This window comes from Mesoplodon densirostris, chromosome 19 (assembly GCF_025265405.1).
Source record: "Mesoplodon densirostris isolate mMesDen1 chromosome 19, mMesDen1 primary haplotype, whole genome shotgun sequence".
Lineage (NCBI taxonomy): Eukaryota > Metazoa > Chordata > Mammalia > Artiodactyla > Ziphiidae > Mesoplodon > Mesoplodon densirostris.
This window is the reverse complement of record NC_082679.1, coordinates 53,560,916-53,585,168: the sequence shown is the minus strand read 5'-3', so window position 1 is coordinate 53,585,168 and position 24,253 is coordinate 53,560,916. Positions and strand designations below refer to the sequence as shown.

General features: G+C 43.7%; 2 protein-coding genes across 2 annotated transcripts in view; both read right to left on the bottom strand.

Moving 5' to 3' along the window:
• Positions 1 to 24,253, bottom strand: part of ZNRF1 (zinc and ring finger 1) — a 104,571-nt gene that overhangs the window by 49,649 nt on the left and 30,669 nt on the right. The gene's annotated exons all lie outside the window — the stretch shown is intronic.
• On the bottom strand, positions 22,487 to 22,897 carry LOC132480918 (transmembrane protein 203-like). The gene has a single exon (XM_060085471.1). The coding sequence runs from the start codon at positions 22,895 to 22,897 to the stop codon at positions 22,487 to 22,489; it is 411 nt and encodes a 136-aa protein (XP_059941454.1).

Genomic DNA, 24,253 nt, shown 5'->3' with positions numbered 1-24,253 from the left:
GAGGGGCAGAACAGAGGTTCTTCTCTCTCAGACCCCACATTTGCTGAGGGGTTCACAGTGGCCTCCACCCCCTCCATACTCAGCTCAAGGCTAAAACAGCGCTTCCCAAGGCAGACAAACAGCACCAACTCCACCAACTTCCTCGCAAAGCAGCTGTGGATGACCATCCTGAGGCCTGTGGTGATGAATCCTGTCTATGAAGTTTTCATTTTCTCCTGAAAAGTTATTTTCAATCCTACTTCCTAACGCTTTTGACTATGGAACTTGAACTAGAAGAAGGTTCAAAACCGACAGAGAGGGCTTCCCTGGTGGCGCAGTGGTTGGGGGTCCGCCTGCCGGTGCAGGGGACGCGGGTTCGTGCCCCGGTCCGGGAGGATTCCACGTGCCGCGGAGAGGCTGGGCCCGAGAGCCATGGCCGCTGGGCCTGCGCGTCCGGAGCCTGTGCTTCACGGCGGGAGAGACCACAACAGTGAGAGGCCCTCGTACCGCAAAAAAAAAAAAAAGCCAAAAAAACCGACAGAGCCCCAAAGAAAGCCGAGGAAAGAACAGAAGAAATTGGGCCGTCCTGCTGCCCCGAACCCGCCAACCTCCCGGCTACGGGAAGGCTCTTTAGTCTTGGGGCTGAAGGGGCTTGTCTTCCTCAAGCCCCTCTCAATCAAGGACCAAATTAAATCATTTAAAATCATTAAAAAAGGGACTTCCCTGGTGGTCCAGTGGTTAGGACTCCGTGTTTTCACTGCTGAGGACCCAGGTTCAATCCCTGCTTGGGGAACTGAGATCCCACAAGCTGCGCGGTGCAGCCAAAAAACTAAAAAATAAAACCTGCCCCCACCAAAAAAAAAATCATTAAAAAAAATGTCCAGGTATTGATCAAACCTGGTGATTCTTGCTGAGCAAACAATAAAACAAAACTCTGCCGCCATCTATATTTGAACTGGAATAACCCACTAAATTCCTCTTTAGATCAGAAATCTGCTTGGCATGAATAAGCACAAAACAAGCATTCGAGTTACACAGGAGTCAAAGGAGCAGGGCAGTGGAGGCGGCTGACAGGGAGGAGGGTTTGCAAAGAAGCCCTGGAGCCATCGGATTCTTTTTTTTTTTTTTTTTAAGATGTTGGGGGTAGGAGTTTATTAATTAATTAATTTATTTTTGCTGTGTTGGGTCTTCGTTTCTGTGCGAGGGCTTTCTCTAGTTGCAGCAAGCGGGGGCCACTCTTCATCGCGGTGCGCAGGACTCTCACTATCGCGGCCACTCCTGTTGCGGAGCACAGGCTCCAGACGCGCAGGCTCAGTAGTTGTGGCTCACGGGCCCAGCCGCTCCGCGGCATGCGGGATCCTCCCAGACCAGGGCCCGAACCCGTGTCCCCTGCATTAGCAGGCAGACTCTCAACCACTGCGCCACCAGGAAAGCCCCGCCACTGGATTCTGAATGAAGGAAAACCCCAGGAGATTCTAACCAAATCTGAAAGAAAACACAGATCAGGACTCTGTAGGAGAAATGCCATCATGACAAGAACCCTAAGTCTTGAGTTCCAACAAGTCAAGTAACTGAACGGGAAGATGCCACAGGACTGAATAAATGTGCTGGGGGAGAAAAGTTTTCCTGAGAAAAGTGAAAAGTTTAAACGAAAGCCAGGGGTCTAACAGGTGGAGCCAAGTGTCATCTTCATGACCGTCCTCCGGCGAGCTTAGTCCACGGGTTCACGAGGGGATTCTCACCTGCCCTTCAAAGACTGAACACTCCACACACTCACTGGGGTGTCACTCCAAGAACCACAGGCATGCCTGCCGGGAAGTTTTACCTCTGAACGAACGGGAGGACATAAACTGATTCTCAAAGCAGTAAACCAGGAGACACCCTTGACGCATTCTCACGTTGTCTAGCTACCGAATGAAGGACGTCTGTGAGCTGCAATCCTGTTTGCCTTCTTTTTTTTTTGGCTGTACGCGGGCCTCTCACCGTTGTGGCCTCTCCCGTTGCGGAGCACAGGCTCCGGACGCGCAGGCTCAGCGGCCATGGCTCACGGGCCCAGCCGCTCCGCGGCATGTGGGATCTTCCCGGACCGGGGCACGAACCCGTGTCCCCTGCATCGGCAGGCGGACTCTCAACCACTGCGCCACCAGGGAAGCCCCTGTTTGCCTTCTGTTTCTGACAAGAAAATGACCAGAGCCGGAGAACACTGGGTTTTCTAGTTGCTTCTCAAGGGACTTACCAAAGCAGACGGTTGAACTTAGCGGTATTAAAAGTCTCTTCCATGAGACAAGTATGTGGCAATTTCTCCTCCCACGCACTACTTGTGAACTTCAGTCCCTTTAAGTCTGTACAAGGATACAGTTCCCACTCTTTTTAAAGAGTGCTAATGCCACGTTCATTCTTTAACCAAGAAAGGTAAACACTGACATCAGACAGAACTATATACCTGACTTTCAAACCTGTTCTGGCCACGACCACTAGAACTTATGAGCAGTATTGTCATCGAAAATGATGCAACCCTCAGCCCAACACCTTATTTCCAGGGTCTCTGACCAGAGCCGCCAGATGGACGCATGAACTAACATTACAGCCACTGGGACCTATGGAAGGAGACAAATCCTTTCACAGTCAACTTCCTCAAGCCCTGACCTCTGAAGAGGAAGATTCTAATTCATCTTTATGGATCCTTCTATTTCAAATATTTAAAATAAAAAAAAAGACTTCTGAAGTGAAATGGGGAGGAGGACCTATAGAAATAACCAGCAGCTACTAATAGCTAAAATGGCTGCAGCCCTCAACATTTTCTAAAGCAGCAAATAGTCCTCATTACATATAAATATAACCTGCCAGCTCAGCAAAGGAATGGATCTAGATTCTAAGCAGCTCCGGGATGGCTCTGGGTCACTGGCTAGCAAATGTCTTTATTGAGGAAATACCAGAGCAGAATCACTACTTGTTTTCCCCAAAGCTTGTGATGCAAATGACACAGTCTTGGTCCTTGGAGGGTATGTCCAGTGAGAGGCGAGGCTGACTTTCCCAGGGCAAGCTCAGTTCAGTAGGAAAGGCAATAATCACCCCCTACAGACTATGTGTTTATGCTGTTTTTCTTCTGTAAAATCAAGATCCTTTGTCTCCAAGCTCACCTGAAGAGGTCATGAGCGACATTCCCATGCCTGTCTAGCAGAAGTGACTCTCCACAGACCGGCAGGAAGGGGTTTCTTGCTCCAGACGGAGCTGGTGTGTCCACGATGCCTCTGGCTTTGTGGGGAGAGGAAAAGGCTCTCTCCCAGAGGGAGCAGCTGTGCCATCATCAAGCCTGCAGCCTTTCCAAGAAGACCTCACTGTCTGAGGACAGCACAGGACCTGCAGCTGGCCCAGTAGCACGGCAAGTGCTGGGGACCAAGTTCTTCCCAACAAGAGTCACCCAGGACCTTAAATCAGGACCCTGGTTCCGCACAAAAAGGGAGAAATTCTAAATCCCAGGTCGGGGACTGGGCAAGTGGAGTGAATATGCACAAAGGGAGGGGTGGTACTTAGTTCTAGTTAGCCAGCACTTCCACTTTATTCCAACCAGAGAAACAGTTCCTTTAGAAATCACCAAAATGGAAGCAAGGGGCAACACCCAAATGACGTTCCCACACTTCTCAACTCTTCTCCCATCAATGCGGCACGGGACAACACCTGGCCCTGCCTGCGGGGAGAGGGAAGCCAGCTCCACAAATGAACAAGGACATCGGCCCACCTGCTCTGCCGCTTAGAAAGCCTTCTTTCTGCATTTGCTCTGGGAAGCTGATAAGATCACAACAACAGGTTCATCCAGACACCCTGCTCCTTTAATTACTGTTCTAAAACAAGAGAGCTACACAGGAGAACCGACCAGGAAGACAGTCAGACCCTCTTGTTTGGACTTGACCAGTACGAAAGGCCAGGTGTGAGAGACAAGGAGCGGCTGAGACTGTCCAGCTGATGGGGGCAGTGAAAGCCGAGGCACCATCGCCACAAAGCTGGTCTCACACTCCACGTGAATAGGTGAGGCCAATCCCCCTGTGGAATTAATATCAGGAGAGGGACCACGGCACAGTGCAGTAATGCCATCACAGGATGGGCACGGAGGAGATGGTCAGGGAAGCACAGAACGCTGCTATTACTGACTGGTAAATTATTAAATCACTTCTTAAAGTAAAAAGCAATGATTCTAGACCCTTAAGTAGACGTGCCTGATTCAGAGATCAGAATAGGGGCTGAAAATCCAGCACAAGACCTGAGAAGCCCACAGTGATCTCCTCTGTGCCAGCTCTACCCGCTGTGCCCTCCCCACGCTTTCTCTCTGCCCAGGATCTTAGGCCGGAGACCAAGAGCTAGTGCCTAGCTTATCCCTGGACCCACGGAGGCCAGCAAGGCGGTGGCAGAACACCCAGGGAATCAGGAAGGCAAAGGGGCGTCAGCTTCTCCCTGGAAGGCCATGACTGGACTTCCAGAACCAGACCCCTGAAAGTACACTGCCCCTCACAACAACAGTTGCTGGGTTTTATTTTCCTTCTCCAAACCAGGAACCACATTTCTGTATCAATACAGTTAACAAGGTGCTTCACACTCTGGAAGACAAATTGTACATGAAAACGCTATGCTGTTGAAACACACAGCAGGCAGATTATTTTCCACAGGGCTCTGCCATTTCCGCAGGAACCCCAAATCCAGAGGGAACTAAGTAGTCCTGCTGGGAGGAGAGGGGGTATAGGGTGAACTGTCAACGAGGAGGGAAGAAATGATTTTAAATGGAAGCAAACCTACGGGTTGAAGGAAGTTAATTCAATGAAAAGCAAAGTTTTGAGCTGGGTTTGGGAAGACGCTGGCCACCGAAGGGAATGTAACAGAAGAACGTGAGTGAGCTACCAGGACGAGCCAAACAAGCCAGTGGACGATGCTACAGCAGAGGCAGCCTGCACGGGGAGCCCAGGAGCCCAGAGCAATCAGGAAACCCCTAAAGGACTGTCTGTAAAGTCTAGATTTTCTTGAAAATGTGACATGTCATCCCAACGCACGAAATGAAAAGACATCATCTGAGCGCGTGAGGAAAACTCTATTTCTGTGAGTCAAGTCTGCTTATTCAATACTTGCGTTGTGTTTTGCAGCACGAGGCCCACCTGTGATGGGAATTACAGAGGCAAAGAGAGGAAGACCTCTGGGCCCACAAGTAGCCCTTGATGGCTGCAGTTTTCATCTCTCCAGCTGGAGTCCTCAAGTTGGAGAATATAATTCTTTTCTGACCCTCTGTTCCCACCTTACACATACATTGAGATATTTGGTGTTTAACGTTAAGGTTCTAGCCACCCACCCAAAATAACTGAATTTTATAAGGTGAGGTGGGTAGTGAGATAAAAATCCCCGAGATTTCCTCTGGGATCTATGAATCAAGCTTCAGGAAGACAGGACTTGAAGGAAAGTCCTGGGGCAGGACTTTAAGGAAAAGAAAAGTCCATTTCCTCAGTAGGTTCCTCCCTCACTTCCAGCACAGACGCCTCGTGGAGCCAAGTCACAGGATGTCTAGCCTCGGGAACACACGTGTCATATTCCTGATGGCAGCAAACGAAAATGCTTTTCCCATCTGCAGGCTCAGATTCTCCTCATTTTCACATGGGTCACCAGCTCTATTTTAATTTTAAAAGTTGGTGCCACGATGGAGCAGAATCACAGAGGAGATCATGGAGAGATTAAAACTGCATTTGGTGAAATGCATCGAAACGATAAGATGGGCCAATGGAGGACTGCACAGATGAAGAGTCTGTGATAAAGCAAATACAGGAAAATGTTGATTGTAGAGTCTGGGTGGTGGTTATGTGGATGTTCACTGTATAACTCTCTTAATTTTGCTGTCTCTGGCAGATCCATCTGCCTGAGGATGGAGGTGGCCTTGCAGGAGCGGGGGCACTCACACTTGTGAGATCAGAAGACCTGGCCTCACCTTAAACATGCTTGCTGGCCTGAAGGCAGCTTGTCAGGTCAGCAAGGGTTCTTTACAAAGGCGTACATCAGAATCAGCTTCCTCAAAATTAGGGACCTTTACAAACGACTCATGCCTGGGCCCCACTCTAACTCTCCTGACCCACAAGCTGAGGCTGGCAGGGTAATGTAATTTGTCTATCTTGATGGGGATTTGCATCGTTCTTGCGTATACACTGTCAAAACTCAGTGAATGTATACTTCAAATGTGTGCATTTCACTGTATGCAAACTTTGTATCAAGAGAAACTATAAGCAAATACTGAACACCAGTTAATTGTATGCATGTTGAAATATTTAGAGGAAAGTACACAGATGTCTGCGTTTACTTTGAAATGCGTCGAAAAATAAGATTGATGGATGGATAGAAGAGTGGCGAGATGAAAAGAAATGTGATGACAAAATAAGTATAGTAAAAAAGATGTATTGGGGGTGGGTAGTGATAGTGGTGGTGTTATGGCTGTGCCAGCAAACAAGTATTTTTTAGAAGTTCCTCAGATTGGTTAAACATACTGTGGTCCATCCGAACTGTGGAATACTACTTAACAAAAAAACAAAACAAAACAAAAAAGGAATGAATTCTTGATATACACAACAGCTTGGAAAGGGTGGTCCAGTGGTTGAGACTCTGGGCTCCCAATGCAGGGGGCCCAGGTTCGATCCCTGGTCGGGGAACTAGATCCCACATGCCACAGCTAAGAGCCCGCATGCCACAACTAAAGATCCCGCATGCCGCAACAAAGACCCAGCGCAGCCAAACAAATAAATAAATTTTTTTTTAAGAAAAGAAAAAAGCCAATCCTGAAGGTTATACACCTGTATGATTCCATTTATAGAGCATTAACAAAATGACAAAATTATACAGATGGAGAATAGATCAGTGGTTGCCAGGGGTTAAGGATGGGGGGAAAGGAATGGGTATGACAATAAAGGGAAGGACTGGGGATCTTGGTGGTGATGGAACATTCTATAGCTTGATTGTGGTGGCTGGTACTCCAAGTTACACATGTGATAAAACTATACAAACTACACACACACACACACACACACACACGGGTGGATGTCAAGTGGTGAAATCTGAAGGTCTGTGGATCGTCCCAAAGGTACCAATGCCAATGTCCTCGTTTTGATATTGTGCCACAGTTACATAAGATATACCACTGCAAGGGAACTGCATGAAGGTACAAGGGACCACTCCATTATTCTTACAACTTCCTGTGAATCTATAATTATTTCAAAATAAAAAGTTAAACAAAAGTTCCTCAGACGATTCCAAACTTCCCTAGTTAAGAACTACTCATTTAGTCTAACCACTTACTGTAGTGAAGAAAAATCAAAAGTCTATAGAGGTCTCTCAATCACAAAAACTTCAACTTCTAATTCTTAAAGTAAACTTAATCAATTACCAAAAATGTTTATTGATATTTCTGAGCCATTTGTGCCTAAAGACATCATCCCTTCCTTTCTTGGGATAGTAATCTTGGTATTACATGAAATATTAGGATTGAGATAATCCAAATGGGTAATGTAGGGGAAAAAGAGGTAGGTCAAGTGGACCAAAAGGAGAGGAGAGGGAAAAAAAAAAAAGAGAGAGAGAGAGAGAGAGAGAGAGAGAGAGAGAGAGAGATGCTTTCTACGTGACATTGGAGCAGGTGCAAATTTGCAAACTAAAAATTATAGAGTTTTTTAAAAACTGAGTGTTTCACACCCATCATATCCAAGCCTAGGTTTGTCAAAACAGGGTTCTCTCAGTTTTCAGAGCTTCTAAACCATTATTTGCTAGTAAATTTCATGAGAAGCAGAAGGGGACATGCTCTAGACACAGCTGTTTCCATCTGTTGTTGAAGATAAGATCCTGTCTAAAAAAAGAAAATGTTAAAAAGTCATAAATCCTTCAAACTACAACCTCAGCAGGGGAGTGAACCGCGATTCTTTTCATCTTTTAAAATGTAATAACTTTGCTCTAGCTTGATCATACAGAAAAGGAAACCATTCTGACACATTTAAATGCTAATGTGCTGATGCCCTTAAGAACCGGAAGATTAAGCAAAACAGGGCCCTCGGGGCTTCTACAATTTAACAACTTCACCATCCTCCCTGCTGCTTTTCACCACCCCATCCCTTCTCCAACCCCCAATCATTAAGAAAAAATAACCGGTAAGATCTTTGTAATCAGGATTAATAACGATTTGGGAGCTAAGAATCCGGGACTTGTTAAACGATACCAACTTGAGTCACTTGCTGAAAGTTCACAGGAGAGTAAACCTAAGACTTAAAAATTATTTGAAGAGCCAAGTCTCAATTCCCAAAATCAAAACCAGGGGAACTTCCAGTTACAGTAATATGATAGCCTAGAAAACCAGAAAACCCTACTGCTACAAATACCTCATGCTATTGGAGAACAAAAGAAAGAACTGGAAATCCCCAAGTGCCAGAAACCAAGAGAACTGAAAAGAGAAAGTGAGGGTTCGGGGGAGGTTGGTCTGCTTGTGCTACAGAGGAAGAAAAGCCTCTCCTGAGCCCTGCAGCTGCAGGCCTGCACCTCCTATTCTGATGATGAGGTTACAGTCAAAAATTACAAAACTCAGAGGGAAACAATCCACCAAGGGCAAGACTCCAAAAGCAGTACAGTCTGGGAGATCCTGCAAAGATGTATACAGTAATGTCTACACCTTAACTGTTTTTTTTCCTTCGGCTGCGTTGGGTCTTTGTTGCCGCGTGCGGGCTTTCTCAAGTTGCGGTGAGCGGGGGCTACTCTTCACTGTGGTGCGCGGGCTTCTCATTGCGGTGGCTTCTCTTGTTGTGGAGCACGGGCTCTAGGTACGCGGGCTTAAGTAGTTGTGGCTCGTGGGCTCTAGAGCGCAGGGTCCGTAGTTGTGGCCCACGGGCTTAGTTGCTCCACAGCATGTGGGATCTTCCCGGACCAGGGATCGAACCCGTGTCCCCTGCATGGGCAGGCGGATTCTTAACCACTGCGCCACTAGGTAAGTCCCTACATCTTAACTTTTAAATTGTTCAGAAAAAATTATAAATGAAAGAGGTAAGGGAGTGAGAGGGAAAAGACTTCAAATACGACAAAATGTTAATTGGCTAAATCTAGGTGAGGGGAATATAGGTGTTCGTTGTCCTATTTTTTAAGATTTCTGTAGGATTTAAATCTTTCAAAATAACAAATTGGGAAAAAGGAAAAAATGTATCTTATACATTTGTAAACATAAAACCAATGTCTCTATCAAGGCAATTAAATATGGCAATGAATGCGGGGGTTAAAAAAGAATGAAAGAACTGGAGGCACTTAATGAATGATTTAATATGGTTCCAAGCCAAGTAACTTATAGAAAGAAGTAAGTCCCCAGGAGATCATGTGAGGGAGAGTGAGTTCATTTATTTCAGGGGATCTCATTTCCATACTACTTAGAGCAGATAATAGTATGCATTTGTATTGGATTATCTAAGGAAATGTAATTGCCAACCTCACCAAAAGATCTAAGAATAATATTTTCACTAGATTTTCTACAGCCATGAATCCTGAATACTAAATTAGCAAAAGGCTTCTTATGTTAATGTCAAAGGGATTTTTAGAAAGAAAACAATACAAGGGGATAAAAAAAATAATTCATCTGTGGATTAAAAGAGCTTGTGGGACAGCAAAGCAGAACCTATGGGAAATTTAAAATGCATATACTAGAACAGGCAAACCTATACAGGAAGTATTGATAGATTGCCTGATTCTGGGAGACTTGGGTTGGGGGACGGGGGGCAGAGAGAAGATATGGAGGGCGCAGAGCTTCTTTCTGGGATAAACTGATGGTGATGATGGTTGCACACCCTGAATACACCAAAAAGAATTGTATACTTTAAATGCATGAATTACATGTGAATTGTATCTCAATAAAGTTGTGGAAAATGCTGGACTTCCCTGGTAGCACAGTGGTTAAGAAACCGCCTGCCAATGCAGGGGACAGAGGTTTGAGTCCTGGTCCGGGAAGATCCTACATGCCACGGAGCAACTAAGCCCATGCACCATAACTACCGAGCCTGTGGTCTAGAGCCTGCAAAGAACAACTACTTCACAACTACTGAAGCCCGCGTGGCTAGAGCCCGTGCTCTGCAACAAGAGAAACCACTGCAATGAGAAGCCTGCGCACCGCAACGAAGAGTAGCCCCCGCTCGCCGCAACTAGAGAAAGCCCACGCGCAGCAACGAAGACCCAACACAGCCAAGAATAAATACATTTATATTAAAAAGTTGTGGAAAATGAATATACTAGAAAATAAGAATAACGTAAAATCATTATTGAGAGTGTCCAACTCAAAAACCTAGGAAAGAACTAAAGAGCAAACCCAAATAGAGGGAAAAGGAGGACAAACTGGCCAAAAACACAGCACCCAGCAGAAAATGACCATGGTGCTTAGGCAGAAAAAAGGTCAACGGTGACAGAGTAACATGGAAGCTAAGCTTCTGAGGACAAGGCCAAACACCATACCACAAATGGACCGGTGAGGAGCCTCCCATCTCGGGGACAGTTGAGAAAAAGGCCACCATCTCCGATGCCATTTACATGCTAGAATTTGACCCTGTCAACATGCCGCCTCCATGGCCTCAAGTTGCTCTGTCCAAATTAGCCTTGGGATGGGGCCCAGGTCATCTCTCTGGACCCTGCTGTGAGGAAAGCCAGGCATTTAAGTTTTCTGAGCTTTAACGGATGAAAGCAGGCCCTCATGAGGTTGGAACTCCAACATCCATTCCTGAGGGCAAAGAAGGTTCAGAAAGGACCTTCTCTAGCCCAGTGAAAAGCATCTACAAAGCCACAGCAACGATCACTTTCGGTGGTGAAACTTTAAGAATGTTCTCTTTAAAATCCCTCTGCGGTCAGGAACAAATCAAGGATGCCCACCATAACTGTTTCCATTTAGTGGCGTATGAGCCAGCTGAGCCAGCGCAGTGTTACAGGCTGAACTGTGTCCCTCCTAATTCCTGTGTTGAAGTCTTAACACCCAGTAACCCAGAATGTGACTGTATTTGGAGATAGGGCAGTTAAGGAGGTAATTAAGGTTAAATTAGGTCATTAGGATGGGCCCTAATCCTATATGACTAGTGTCCTTATAAGAGGTGGGGATTAGGATACACACACACAAGGAAGACAGCCATCTACAAGCCAAGGAGAGTGGTTCAGAAGAAATCGACCCTGATGACACCTTGATTTTGAATTTCCAGCCTCTAGAACTGTGAGAAAATAAATTTCTGTTGTTTAAGCCACTCAGTTTGTGGTATCTTGTTATAGCTGTCCTAGCAAACTAACACAACAAGAAAAGGACACAAAAGATATAAGGACCAGAAAGGAAGAAACGCACGTGTGATATGATTATCTGCATTAGGAAAGGCAGGAGAATCTACAAACTGCTAGAACTAATAGAAGCTCAGTAAAATTGCCAGACGTGAGATCTACACACAAGAAAGTCAACCGGACCCCTCCTAATATACAAACAACAATTAGAAAACAAACAGGTATGTTAATGAACTGTCCCTCACTGTGCAGACAGATGAAAAAGTTGAGATATATTTATCCACATATCAAGGGAACACTACAAAGTAATTAAAATAAATGGGCTGGATCTGCACAAATACATCTCAAAAACACAACTCTGAATTAAAAAGCAAAAAAGCCAAGTTACAAAGAAACAGATACTTTCTATCTATTCATTTTTAATACACACACAAAATCATGGAGATGCATATAAGTACAGCACAGATAAATCCACAGCAAGGGTGTTTATATTAAACATTTCATCTTGGTGATAGGCACATAGACGTTTGCCGTATTATTTTCTGTACTGTTCTGTATATTTGAAAGGCTTCATATTTTTTGGATAAAAATAAAAAACTCTTGAGGTCCAGACAAATGCAAACATTAAATTCTAAGGGGCTCATGATGTTTTAAAAAGTCCCACAACACGGTTCTCTAGTATCTGTACACACGTGCTTTTTCAGGGGATTTTAACCTCACTCCCACACTACTACTACCCCAGCAGGAAGGTAAAACCAGCAAAGAAAGCAATTTAATTTCCAAGACATTTATTTTCAAGTCAGAATAAAAACCAACTTTAGGTAGTGCCCTTTTCTCAGGGCTGTGATCGACTATAATCTGAAAGGTGTCAGGGGTAAATATACCACATTCCCACCTGGGAGTGATCAGGGAGATCATTAAAGAGAAGATTCAGCCTAGTCAAAAGAGCAACGCAGGATTATCGGCACCAGGTGCAATACGGTTCACATTCAAAGTCAAGTTAGGACCACGATAGGGATTCCTTGGATAAAGCCAGTGATTGATAATGTCATGGAATCTTTATTGCCAGGTTAAAAAAGAAATCTCAGATCCACGAAAAACCTGCACTGGCCCCACCTATGCTTATTAGCATAACCTTCCCCTCTCATCCAGCCCCTTTCTAAGCCTAGGATAATGACTCAAGCTTCCACTTCCCAGCCTTTTCCTAAGGGGAAAAAACCGTCAAGAATACCTAATAAAAAACTGTAGTGCAAAGGGCAGGGAGAGTTCATGTGTTTAATTTTAGTCAGTTACCAGGTTTTTCTTGAGCCCTGGCCAGAGTTATTCTGGTTCTGGCATGGGGAATCTATTTTGCATGGGTGTGGGTTAGATTAAAAACAAAGAAGTAAACAAAACTCTCACAACAGGCACTCAAACAACACGTCCCTAACTGAATCCATGAGGTCACCAGACAAGCACTGACCACTGATCCAACCAGGACACCAGCCAGGAGGTTCTGGTAAAGACAAGGGTTGCCCACAATACAGAAAGGGACAGGGGAGGCAGCTAACAGAATCACCGGCTCAAGTCCTCTACCACTACCTCCTTCAGACGTAAGTATTAAGCAATGTTGGAGAGGAAAAAAAAAAAAAATCCCACTTTCAAGAGACCCATGGATGAAAGAGAACCATGTTAAGCTCCTCTGGAAGAATAAAATATTAAATAACAGATGAGGTGCTTAAAATATTATGTTACTCCATTTACAGGTCTGTCACTATTGGTTCATTTGTTATATATACAGCCCTTTTTTCCAAGGGAAAGCAGAACGTCCATTAAACAATTTGATCCTTGTAAAATCAATGGCAGCAAAGTGAGTCAACAGGATGAGGACGTCTGTCCTTTACCCAGCAAGGTTGATAGCTAAACCACTGCAAAAGACTTCCAAGGATTAAATTCTGAAAGTCAAGATCTGGGTTTTAAAATATGCAGCGAAGGTAGCTTCTGATTCACAGCAGATCCTTTGGAAAACAGTACTCCATCCAACCCCGAGATCCCCCTCATCTCTTATATGCTCCCTCCTATAGCTATTTGTGTACTTTTACTACACACTGTCTCTTTGACCACAGCGTAAGCTCCATGAGGGCAAGAACCGTGTTTTGTCCATTTCTGCACATCTAGTAGGGCCGAAAATGATACCCTGCATATAGTCAAATGCTCAATAAACATTAGCTGGGTTTAAGCAAATCCGGCCCAAAGAGGCCTAGTGAAAGAGAAGGAAGATAAGAACTACAGTCTGGAAGGCGGCCTGTTCAAAAGAAATACACATTTAAAATGTTAAAAGATGAACAGCCATCCTTTGCAGGCCAGAGACAAAATGGTCCTCTAAGTAAAACTGAGGAAGGGAAGTACCAGAGTTTCCTCTGGCAAGCTTCTGAAAAGATAAAAGAATGTCTGGTTTGAGTGATAATGTGTTACAGGCTTAAGCAAGAACAGGTGAAAAAAATCTGATAAAACCATGAAGCTGCTGGTAACTCAACGAAGAGGGAACCAGGCTTGGCCAGGCTGCTTCACAACTCATGGCTACAAAGGTGGCTTTAAAATAAGAAAGGCTCAAAAAGAACAGGGAAGATAAAGGCATTATCCTCAACTCGTTCTTTATTGTATATGGTCTCTTACTCCTATTATGTATTTATGGAGTGCCAACTACTGGTGAGCCATGGAGGTTAAGGGAAACACCCCATCATCGCTACTCAGGAGTTGGCCTTGGCTTGTGTTCTCATTAGCAGTTCAATCCGCTATATGCCTAACCTGGAGAGAGGCCAGTACATCAAGTGTCTCTCAGGAACCGTTTATTATAACCTCTCAAAGAGCAGAGTCAGTTTCAGTTTCTCTCTGAGAAGTCACAAAGACTCCTGAATGAAAAACATCAGGATTCAAAAACAGATTACCATTTTGTAGAAATCGACAAGCTGATCGTAAAAATTTAGATGGAAATATAAGGACCTAGTATAGCTAAAAAGATTTTGAAAAAGAACAAATTCGAAGAACATACACTACCCGATTTCAAAACTTAACTATAAAGCTGTAAGTAACCAAGATAATGATAGTCATATAAATCAAAGGAACAGAACTGAGTCCAGAAATAATCCTTTACATTTATGGCCAGTTGATTTTGCCAAGTGAATTCAGTGGGGAGAAAGAATGATCTTTTCAACAAATGGGGCTAAGAAAACTGAATGTACAAGTGGTTCTTTAAAAAAAAAAAAGGAACTGAGACCCTTACCTCATACCATACCCCAACATTAACTTAAAATGGAATAGAAACATATGTAAGAACTAAAACTATAAAACTTCTAGATGAAAACACAGGAGAAAATCTCTGTGATCTTTGGATTAGACAAAGATCTTTTTACATATGACAACAAAAGCAAGATCAATAAAAGAAAACCATTGATAAACTGGACTCAATCAAAATTTAAAATATTTGCTCTTTAAAAAACACCATATAAGAGAATGAAAGGACAAGCCATATATTGGGAGAAAACATTCTCAAATCACATATCCGGAATACACAGGGAACTTTTAAAACTCAGTAAGACAACAGCCAACCTGGTAAAAAACAAATGGGCAAAAGTATGAGTAGACATTTCACCAAAAAAGATATATGAATTGCTATTAGGCACACGAGAAGAGGCTCAACATCATTAGTCATTGGGGAAATGCAAATAAAAAACCACAATAAGATACCACTACCTACCTATTAGAATAGCTATAAATTCATAAGACTGACAATACCAGGTGTTTAGAGGATGTGAGAAAATTGGAACCCCCGTCCACTGCTGAAGTGTACAACCACTTTGGAAAAGTCTGTTTCTTAAAAGGTTAAACAAAGACCTGCCATGTGGAAACACATATCCACATAAAAACTTACACATGAATGTTCACAGCAGCATAATTCATATTTGCCTTAAACTAAAAACAGTCTAATTGTCTACCACCTGGTGAATGGACAAAATGCAGTAAGTTCATACAATGGAAAACTATTTAGCATTAAAAAAGAACAACATGCTCAACATGGAGGAACCTAAAAGAAGGAAGCCAAATGCAAAAGACTTCATATTGTATGACTTCATTTATAAGAAATTCCCAGAAAACACAAATCCAGGACAGCAGATCAGTGGGACTGAGCAGGGACTGACTACAAACAGATATAATGTAACTTCTGGGGGGATGGAAGTGTTATAAAATTGGATTTTAGTGATAGTTGTACAACTCTGTAAGTGAAAATCTTTTGGGATACTTTCTAGTAGAAATGGAGTTTTCAGGCAGAGAACTAAGAAAGGGATTTCTCTATAACAGTGCTTTTCCAACTTTAGCAAGTGTAAGAATCACCTGGAAAACCTGTTAAAACCCAGATATCCCAGATATCCTCCCATCCCAGATATGGATTCAGAAGGTCTGGGATGGGGCCCATGACTTTGCATTTCTTTTTTTTTTCCATTTTTTTTTATTAGTTTCTGCTTTATAACAAAGTGAATCAGTCATACATATACATCTGTTCCCACATCCCCTCCCTCATGCATCTCCCTCCCTCCAACCCTCCCCATCCCTCCCCTACAGGCAGTCACAAAGCACCGAGCTGATCTCCCTGTGCTCTGCGGCTGCTTCCCACTATCTATCTACCCTACGTTTGGTAGTGTATATATGTCCATGCCTCTCTTTCGCTTTGTCACAGCTTACCCTTCCCCCTCCCCATATCCTCAAGTCCATTCTCAAGTAGGTCTGTGTCTTTATTCCCGTTTTACCCCTAGGTTCTTCATGACATTTTTTTTCTTATATTCCATATATATGTGTTAGCATACGGTATTTGTCTTTCTCTTTCTGACTTACTTCACTCTGTATGACAGACTCTAGGTCTATCCACCTCATTACAAATAGCTCAGTTTCGTTTCTTTTTATGGCTGAGTAATATTCCATTGTATATATGTGCCACATCTTCTTTATCCATTCATCTGATGATGGACACTTAGGTTGTTTCCAGCTCCGGGCTATTGTGGATAGAGCTGCAATGAACATTTTGGTACATGTCTCTTTTTGAATTATGGTTTTCTCAGGGTATATGCCTAGTAGTGGGATTGCTGGATCATATGGTAGTTCTATTTTTAGTTTTTTAAGGAACCTCCATACTGTTCTCCATAGTGGCTGTACCAATTCACATTCCCACCAGCAGTGCAAGAGTGTTCCCTTTTCTCCACACCCTCTCCAGCATGTATTGTTTCTAGATTTCTTGATGATGGCCATTCTGACTGGTGTGAGATGATATCTCATTGTTGACTTTGCATTTCTAAGAAGCTCCCAGAATACTCAGTAAAAATAGATTCCAAAGTCCCACCAGAGATCTATTACACAGCCTCTTCAGGAGAGGAGGGCCTGGGAATCCATACCTCTTACAGGGAGAGTCACCCCCGGTATCCATCCACAGGGGATTGGTTCCAGGACACCCTCACCCCCCCGCAACAGAAACCAAAATCCATGGATGCTCAAGTCCCTTACATAAGATGCATAAAACCTACATACATCCTCCCATACGCTTTAAATCATCTCTAGATTACTTACAATACGTAATACAATGTAAACACTATGTAAATATTCAATAGTTACCAGTGAGTGGCAAGCTCCAGTTTTGCTTTTTGGAACTTTCTGGATTTTTTTCCATGGTTGAATCCATGCATTGGGAACCTGTGGACAGAGAGGGCCAACTGTATAGGGAGAATCCCATGCTTAATCTCATGGTTCAGCACTTCAGGAACTACAACACTCTCATATACAATTAATTTCAGTAGTTTCAAGAATAAAATCTGTGTGTTCCTATTTTGAAAATGATAAAGTAAACATCCTATATTTTAAATGGTTCAAAATCAGAAGGGGTTCTGCCTTAGGCCTTTCTAAATAAAGTAATTTGCAGAGAAGTAAATTGTATTTATTCAAAGCATTCTAAATATGCCTCCACATTTAAAAAAAATTTCTCCTTTAAAAATGTTGAGGCCACTTTTCAGGCTGAATCTAATTTTAAATCTGTTCAGATGCAAGATCACATGTCTTTCTGAATTCTTAACAGGGATGTGCAATTGTCTGATCCATAGGATCACAATTCTGACTGCCACAGATAACACTCAACAGCAGTGGTGCCATTTTTAATGGTTCAACTCAGTAACTACTGGAATCTAATGCTCTGCTATCACAGAAGACACAGACACAGAAGACCAAGTTCGTACCGGGAATTCACCATACTTTTTAGTATCATAAAAAAAATAGTACTAAACATCAGCGTGTGCAGGAAGAGACGGGGGAAATTTTTACAGAGGTAGGACTGTGTTCTAGAAAAAAAATGAAACAGCACTTAAATTATTTTCAATTTCTCTGATCACTACGGTTCAAAGGAGAGGGAGTGGTCTCGCACATCGTATGCCATGTTGCAGGAGCCAGAAAGAGCCAGGCTGAGTGCTTAGAAGAGCACACACGGGACTTCCCTAAGAGCACCTCACCTCACGGTTTCTTAAGATTCTGACTGAAATGGCCTGGGGTGGGGCTCAAGCTCTCCAGAGGAAGGATTCAATGATAAATTATATCTCTAAAGACAGTCACAACAATACTGTCCATCCCACAGGCTTCTCTGCAATGGCCCCTCTCCTAGCCCAGATTCCTGTTTACACCCACAGAATGTGGAGGAAATGACAGCAAGTACCTTCTGAGGCTGGACCCTAAGAGAACGTCAGCTCTGCTTTCACTGCTTGGAATGCTTGCTCTTGGAATCCAGCTCCCACATAATGAAACCCAAGCTGAACAAGTGGCGAGAAAGCTACTTGGAGAGGGAGAGATCCTTGACTCCTAGCCACGCCCACCAAGGCCCCGGTCGTGTGAGTGAAGCCATCTTAGATGTCCCACCCCCAGTCACCATCAACTACAATCTCATGAAATGCCCCACCTGTGGCCACACAGAGACGAACCACCCAGCTGAGCCCTGCCTCAATTCCTGAGCCACAGAATTATGAGCAAATATAAAATGGCTGTGTTCTAAAGCCATTAAGTGTTGGGGTGGGTTTTGTTACCTAACAATAGAGTACAAAAATAGGTTTCAAGTCTGCTCTCAAACGTTTTTCTAGGTAAATGGTGTGCAGACTGTAGTCAACATGTATGGACTTGGTCTCTATACACCTCAGGGGTGGGAGGAGCCTGAAATCTAGCTACCGGGGAAAGAAAATAAGCGTTCATAAGCCAGACCCAATCTGCTTCATAGACTTTTTCACATCTGTCGGCAAAAGATTTTGTTGCTTCCCAAATTGTATATTAAAAAATCAAGGGCTTCCCTGGTGGCACAGTGGTTTAGAGTCCGCCTGCCGATGCAGGGGACACAGGTTCGTGCCCCGGTCCGGGAGGATCCCACATGCCGCGGAGCAGCTGGGCCCGTGAGCCATGGCCGCTGAGCCTGCGCGTCAGGAGCCTGTGCTCCGCAACGGGAGAGGCCACAACAGGGAGAGGCCCGCATACCGCAAAAAAAAAAAAAAAATCAAGTTACATGAATGTTTTATGTTTTTCTAAAGGCCAAATCAGACACAGGACTCCCACTACACACCAACCTATCAATGTGATTCCACTCATATTAAGGGTTTACTGAAACAGAAGGAACAAAAGACCCTAAAGACATAGCTTTCTACAGTATCACCCAGTCTGCTCTTCCCTCTATATACTAGCAATTTTACAATAGGGAAGAGAATTTAAACCCAATCACATCTAAGATGCGACCCATCACAAAGGCTGCACAAGCAGATGCTGAGTCAGGCAGATTCAAATTCTGGCTTTGTCGTTTCCCATCTATAAGGTGGGAAGTTTGGCATTGAATGAGCACTCAAGAAATGTCAAGTTCATGTTTACCTTCTCTCTTCCCTCCCAAATCAATGCAACCGAACCTATAAAGTACTGCATAGCCCAAGGATTTTCTTGAACATCTAAGCAAACACGATAAAGAAACTGAATCACATATGGCTCAGTTCATAGTGCTCAGGGGAATTAAACATAAGTATCCAGGTACACTGAATAAATCTTACTGATCCAAGTACCGTACAGGTCTTATTATCCTTTCAAGTGTTTATAATTTCAACATCTGAGAAAGAAAATTAGTGAAGTTGCTTCCATTTTTGTGGACAGGTTGTCCAAAAATTTTTAAATGACAGAGCAGATAACTTAGCTGCCAGAGAACAGGCCATTCTTGTCTAGAGATAGATCCTTAAAAGGAGAAGTGCAGACATGAGCTCTGAGCCTAAAGCAGCTATGCAAGTCTTAATGATCCCAATTCAAAACTGAGAGCTGGCTAGTGAACACTTCAGTGCTGGGAAGTAGCAAGTCCTTGAGTTTATGGCTTGAGAGAGAGGAAGGCTTTGGTTGAAACAGGACAAATAGTCTTCCTATTCAGAAGGATGCTAGCGGGTAGAGGAGCTTAGTTCTGCCAGGGTTTAGGAGACCAAAGATTCCCAACGTGATCCCTGATTCTTATATAAGGTAGTAAGTTGAATATTCTACTCTAACTGGCATCAAGTTGATACCAGCAGCCTCCTACTAATTATAGGCCAGTCTTCACTTGTCTCTGTTATACTGAAATTTCCTCACCCTTTTAGTCACCTGAACCACAGAACCAGAAAAATAAGACTATATGTGCTTTCAGGTCTCAACTTAATATGATTTGCTCAAATCTTATAATGTCTGCTCTATGAACTGTGAAATCTCAATTTTTATTATTTAGGGACTACTCACTCACCCTCCTCTCAGGTACAGTAGTTGAACTTGAGGCAACAGTGAAGAACTTAGAAATCTGCTGCTGAAGGCAAATCAACAGAAGACTACTGTTGCAAGGTTCTTAGCCTATCCATGAAGTAGTATAAGACTAACTGAAGATACACTATGGTAAGTTAAAAATGTATAATGTAAAACCTATAGCAACCCCTAAAAAAAAAAATAAGCCAAAGAGGTAAAAAGCTAACAAGCTCATAGTGGAGATAAAATAGAATAAAAAATTCTCTTAGTCCAAATGAAGTCAAGCAAAGAGGATAAAAAGAAACAAAGAACGGAGACAGAAAACAAGCAAGACGGTCAACTTAAACCCAATCATACTGATAATTGCATTAAATGCAAACATTCCAGTTAAAAGGCAAAGATAGTCTGGATAAAAGCAACACAGGGCTTCCCTGGTGGCGCAGTGGTTGAGAGTGCGCCTGCCGATGCAGGGGACACGGGTTCGTGCCCCTATCCTGGAAGATCCCACATGCCGCGGAGCGGCTGGGCCCGCGAGCCATGGCCGCGGAGCCTGTGTGTCCGGAGCCTGTGCTCCGCAACGGGAGAGGCCACAGCAGTGAGAGGCCCGCGTACAGCAAAAAAAAAAAAAAAAAAAAAAAAAAGCAACACAAAATTGTATGTTTTCTCTAAGAAACCCATTTTAAACAAGAAGATACAGATAGATTAAAAGTAAAAGGATAAAAACAAACAAATAAATAAATAAATAAAATAAGATAAAAGTAAAAGGATAGAAAAAGATAACCATGTGAACACTAATCAAAAGAAAGCTGGAGCGGCTACAATTATTGCTGGAGATTTTAACACTGCCCTCTATCATTGATCAAACAAGTAGACAGAAAATCAGTATAGTTCCAGAAGACCTGAAAACACCATCAACCAAATTGACCTAACTGACATTGATAGAAAATCTCCTCAAGAACAGCAGAAAACACATTCTTTTCAAATGCATGTTGAATGTTCAGCAAACTAAAACATATTGAGCCACAAAACAAATCTCAAAAAATTTTAAGAGGATTCAAGTCATACAAAGTATGTTCTCTGATCACAACAGAATTAAACTAAAAACCAATACCAGAAAGATATCTGGAAAATCCCTAAATATCTGGCAATTAAATATGATACTTCTAATAACCTATAAGTTATAGGGGAAAAAAATCACAAAAAATTAGAAAATATATTGAAATGAATGAAAATAAAAGCACAATATATCAAAATTTATAGAATACATAATATTTTTAAACAGCTAAATAAAATAGTGGGGTTTTTTGTTTGTTTGTTTTCAGCAAAACATTCTCTTATTTTATTTTATTATTATTTTTTTTTTTTCTTTTTGCGGTATGTGGGCCTCTCACTGTTGTGGCCTCTCCCGTTGCGGAGCACAGGCTCCGGATGCGCAGGCCCAGCGGCCATGGCTCACGGGCCCAGCCGCTCCGCGGCATATGGGATCCTCCCAGACCGGGGCACGAACCCGTATCCCCTGCATCGGCAGGCGGACTCTTAACCACTTGCGCAACCAGGGAGGCCCTCTTATTTTATTTTTATCTCAGCAAATGCTCTCATTTGGCACCTGACTGGCATCAAACCAAAGCCCTTAGGCCAACAGGCGTGGCCTGAGACCATCTGCAAACTTCCCATGCGTAGGTCTCAAGGGCTATGCGCGTCAGAGCACCTGTTCCTCTCTCTGGTCCCTTAGGGCGGCCTAAAGGTCTCAGGTGCACTGTGCCGGCCACGAGGAAAAGTCATGACACTGCAATCTGCTGGGATAGGAAGACAAGCAGTGCACTGAAAGCAAGTTCTTTTCTCAGGCGACAGATATCCAGATAGGGTCCCGATCATGCTTATTCAGCATACTCCTGTCTGCCTGGGCTGGAATGAAGAAAGAGCCATCCTCCCCAGTTGCACTGGGGAGGAGACACAAGCGGGCTTACACTTTTTAGAGCTCAAGCATCTAAGGAAGTCTTGTTTGGGAGCATGGGGCAGTAAGCTCTCAGGTCAGCACTGCTGGCCAGGGGAGATCCCGAGTCCAGCTTTGCAGCCTTTGCACAGTGGGTACTTTCCCAGGATCCATGAAAATACTCAGAGCCCATGAGGACATTTTACTTATATGCAGTTTCCAACTGTCAGAGGAGTTCAGGACTGTCTGGCCTTCTCAGGATCCTTCTCAGGATCTCAGTTCAAGATTAGCTATTCAAAGCATGAAATAAGAGGGAATACATTTTAAGAATCAAGTCTGCTCTTTTTAGCCCTGCTGAGGGAACAATTTCAGACATGACTGATAGAGAGAAAGCTGGGCACCCAGCAGGGCACAAGCTGGCTTTCATACCCAGACTTCTCTGGTGCGGCAGAAGTGGGTCCTCGGCCTGGGGTCCCGCATTCTAGCTTATCTTCTGCGAGGAGGCTAGTTGACCCGGCAGGCACGGATCATGAGCAGCTGCAGGAGAATGAAGACCGGAGACGTGATCAGGCCGAACCAGAGCTCCCGAGTCTGCTCCACCAGCTTCTGGCACAACAACATCTCGAAGACGAACTTCAGGCTAAGAACCGTGAGGGCCCAGGAAAGGCGGAGCACGGCCAGCCGCTTCTCTCCATCCTGGAAGAGGCGCACGGAGACGATAGTGGTGAAGTAGGTGCTGAGCCCGTCAGCGGCGAAGAAGGGCACGAACACGTTCCACCAGGAGAGGCCGGGAGCCAGGCCGTCCACACGCGGGGCCAGCAGCATGGAGAACACCAGCAGGGCCAACAGGTGCACGAAGATCTCGAAGGTAGCGACGCCCAGCCACTGCACCAGCTCCCCGAGCGAGAGAAGCATCGCGCCGGTTGTGCGCGGGCCGGGGCCCGGCGGATGGTCCCACCCGCTAGGCTGCGCCGCCACTCCCCACGGGCCTCGCTGGCGCCTGCCGCTGTCGCCGCCGCGGCCAGCGAGAGGCAGAAAGCGGCCCCGCCTGCCCCGGCCCTCGGCCCTCGGCCCTCGGCCCCAGTACGAAGCTGATCCTCCGGCTCCTGGCCGGGACCCAGCACTGGCCGCCAGCCGACGACCCTTGCTCGGACGCCATGCCCCGCCGGGCGCGGCCCAAGGGCCTAAAATAGTGTTTATAGGGAAATTCATGGCTTTAAATGCTTATTTTAGAAAAGAAGAAAGGTCTAAAATCAGTGATTTAAGCTTCAAGCTTTAGAAGCTAGGAAAAGAAGAGCAAATTAAACTGAAAGGAAGAAATAAAAAGCAGAAATCAACAAAATAGAAGAGAGAAAAACAATAGATTGAATCAATGAAACCAAAAGCTGGTTCACTGAAACAATTAATAAAATTGAAAAATCTCTAGGCAGACTAATCAGAAAAAAGAGAAGACACAAATTTCCAAAGTCAGGAATGAGAGACGGGTAAACATTCTTACAGCCACTAGAAGTATAAAGAAATATTACAAACAACATTTTGCTGATAAATTCAAAAACTTAGATGAAATGGACAAATTACATGAAAAAGACAAACTACTAAAGCTTATTTGATAAGAAACAAATAAACGGAATAGCCCCATACCTGTTAAAGAAATTAAATTTTTAGTTAAACTTTTCTACAAAGAAAATTCCAGGCCCAGAAGACTTTACTGGTGAATTCTATCAAACATTTAAGAAAAAAAAAAAAATACTACCCAACATTGTCCAGGAAATAGAAAAGAAACACTTCCCAAATCATTGTATGAGGCCAATATTACTGGTACCAAAACAAGACAAAAATATTACTTGAAAAGAAAATTACAAATACTTCTTATAAGCATAAAAGTAAAAATCCTTAGCAAAATTTTAACAAATTGAAATTAATAACATATAAAAAGAATAATATATCATGACCAATTGGATTCATTTACTCTTAGAAATCAATGTTATCCATCATATTAACAGAATAAAGGAGAAAAATCTTATGATCATCGCAACAGATGCAGAACAAGCATTTGACAAAACTCAACAGCCACTGAAAATAACAACTCTCAGCAAACCAGAAATAGAAGGAAACTTTATGAAACAGCTAGCATCATACTTAATAATGGGAGACTGAATGCTTCCTCCTAAGGCTGGGAACAAGCCAAAGATGCCTGTCTCACTACTTCTATTCAACATTGTACTGGAGATCCTAGCCAGTGCAATGAAGTAATAAAGCATACAGATTTGA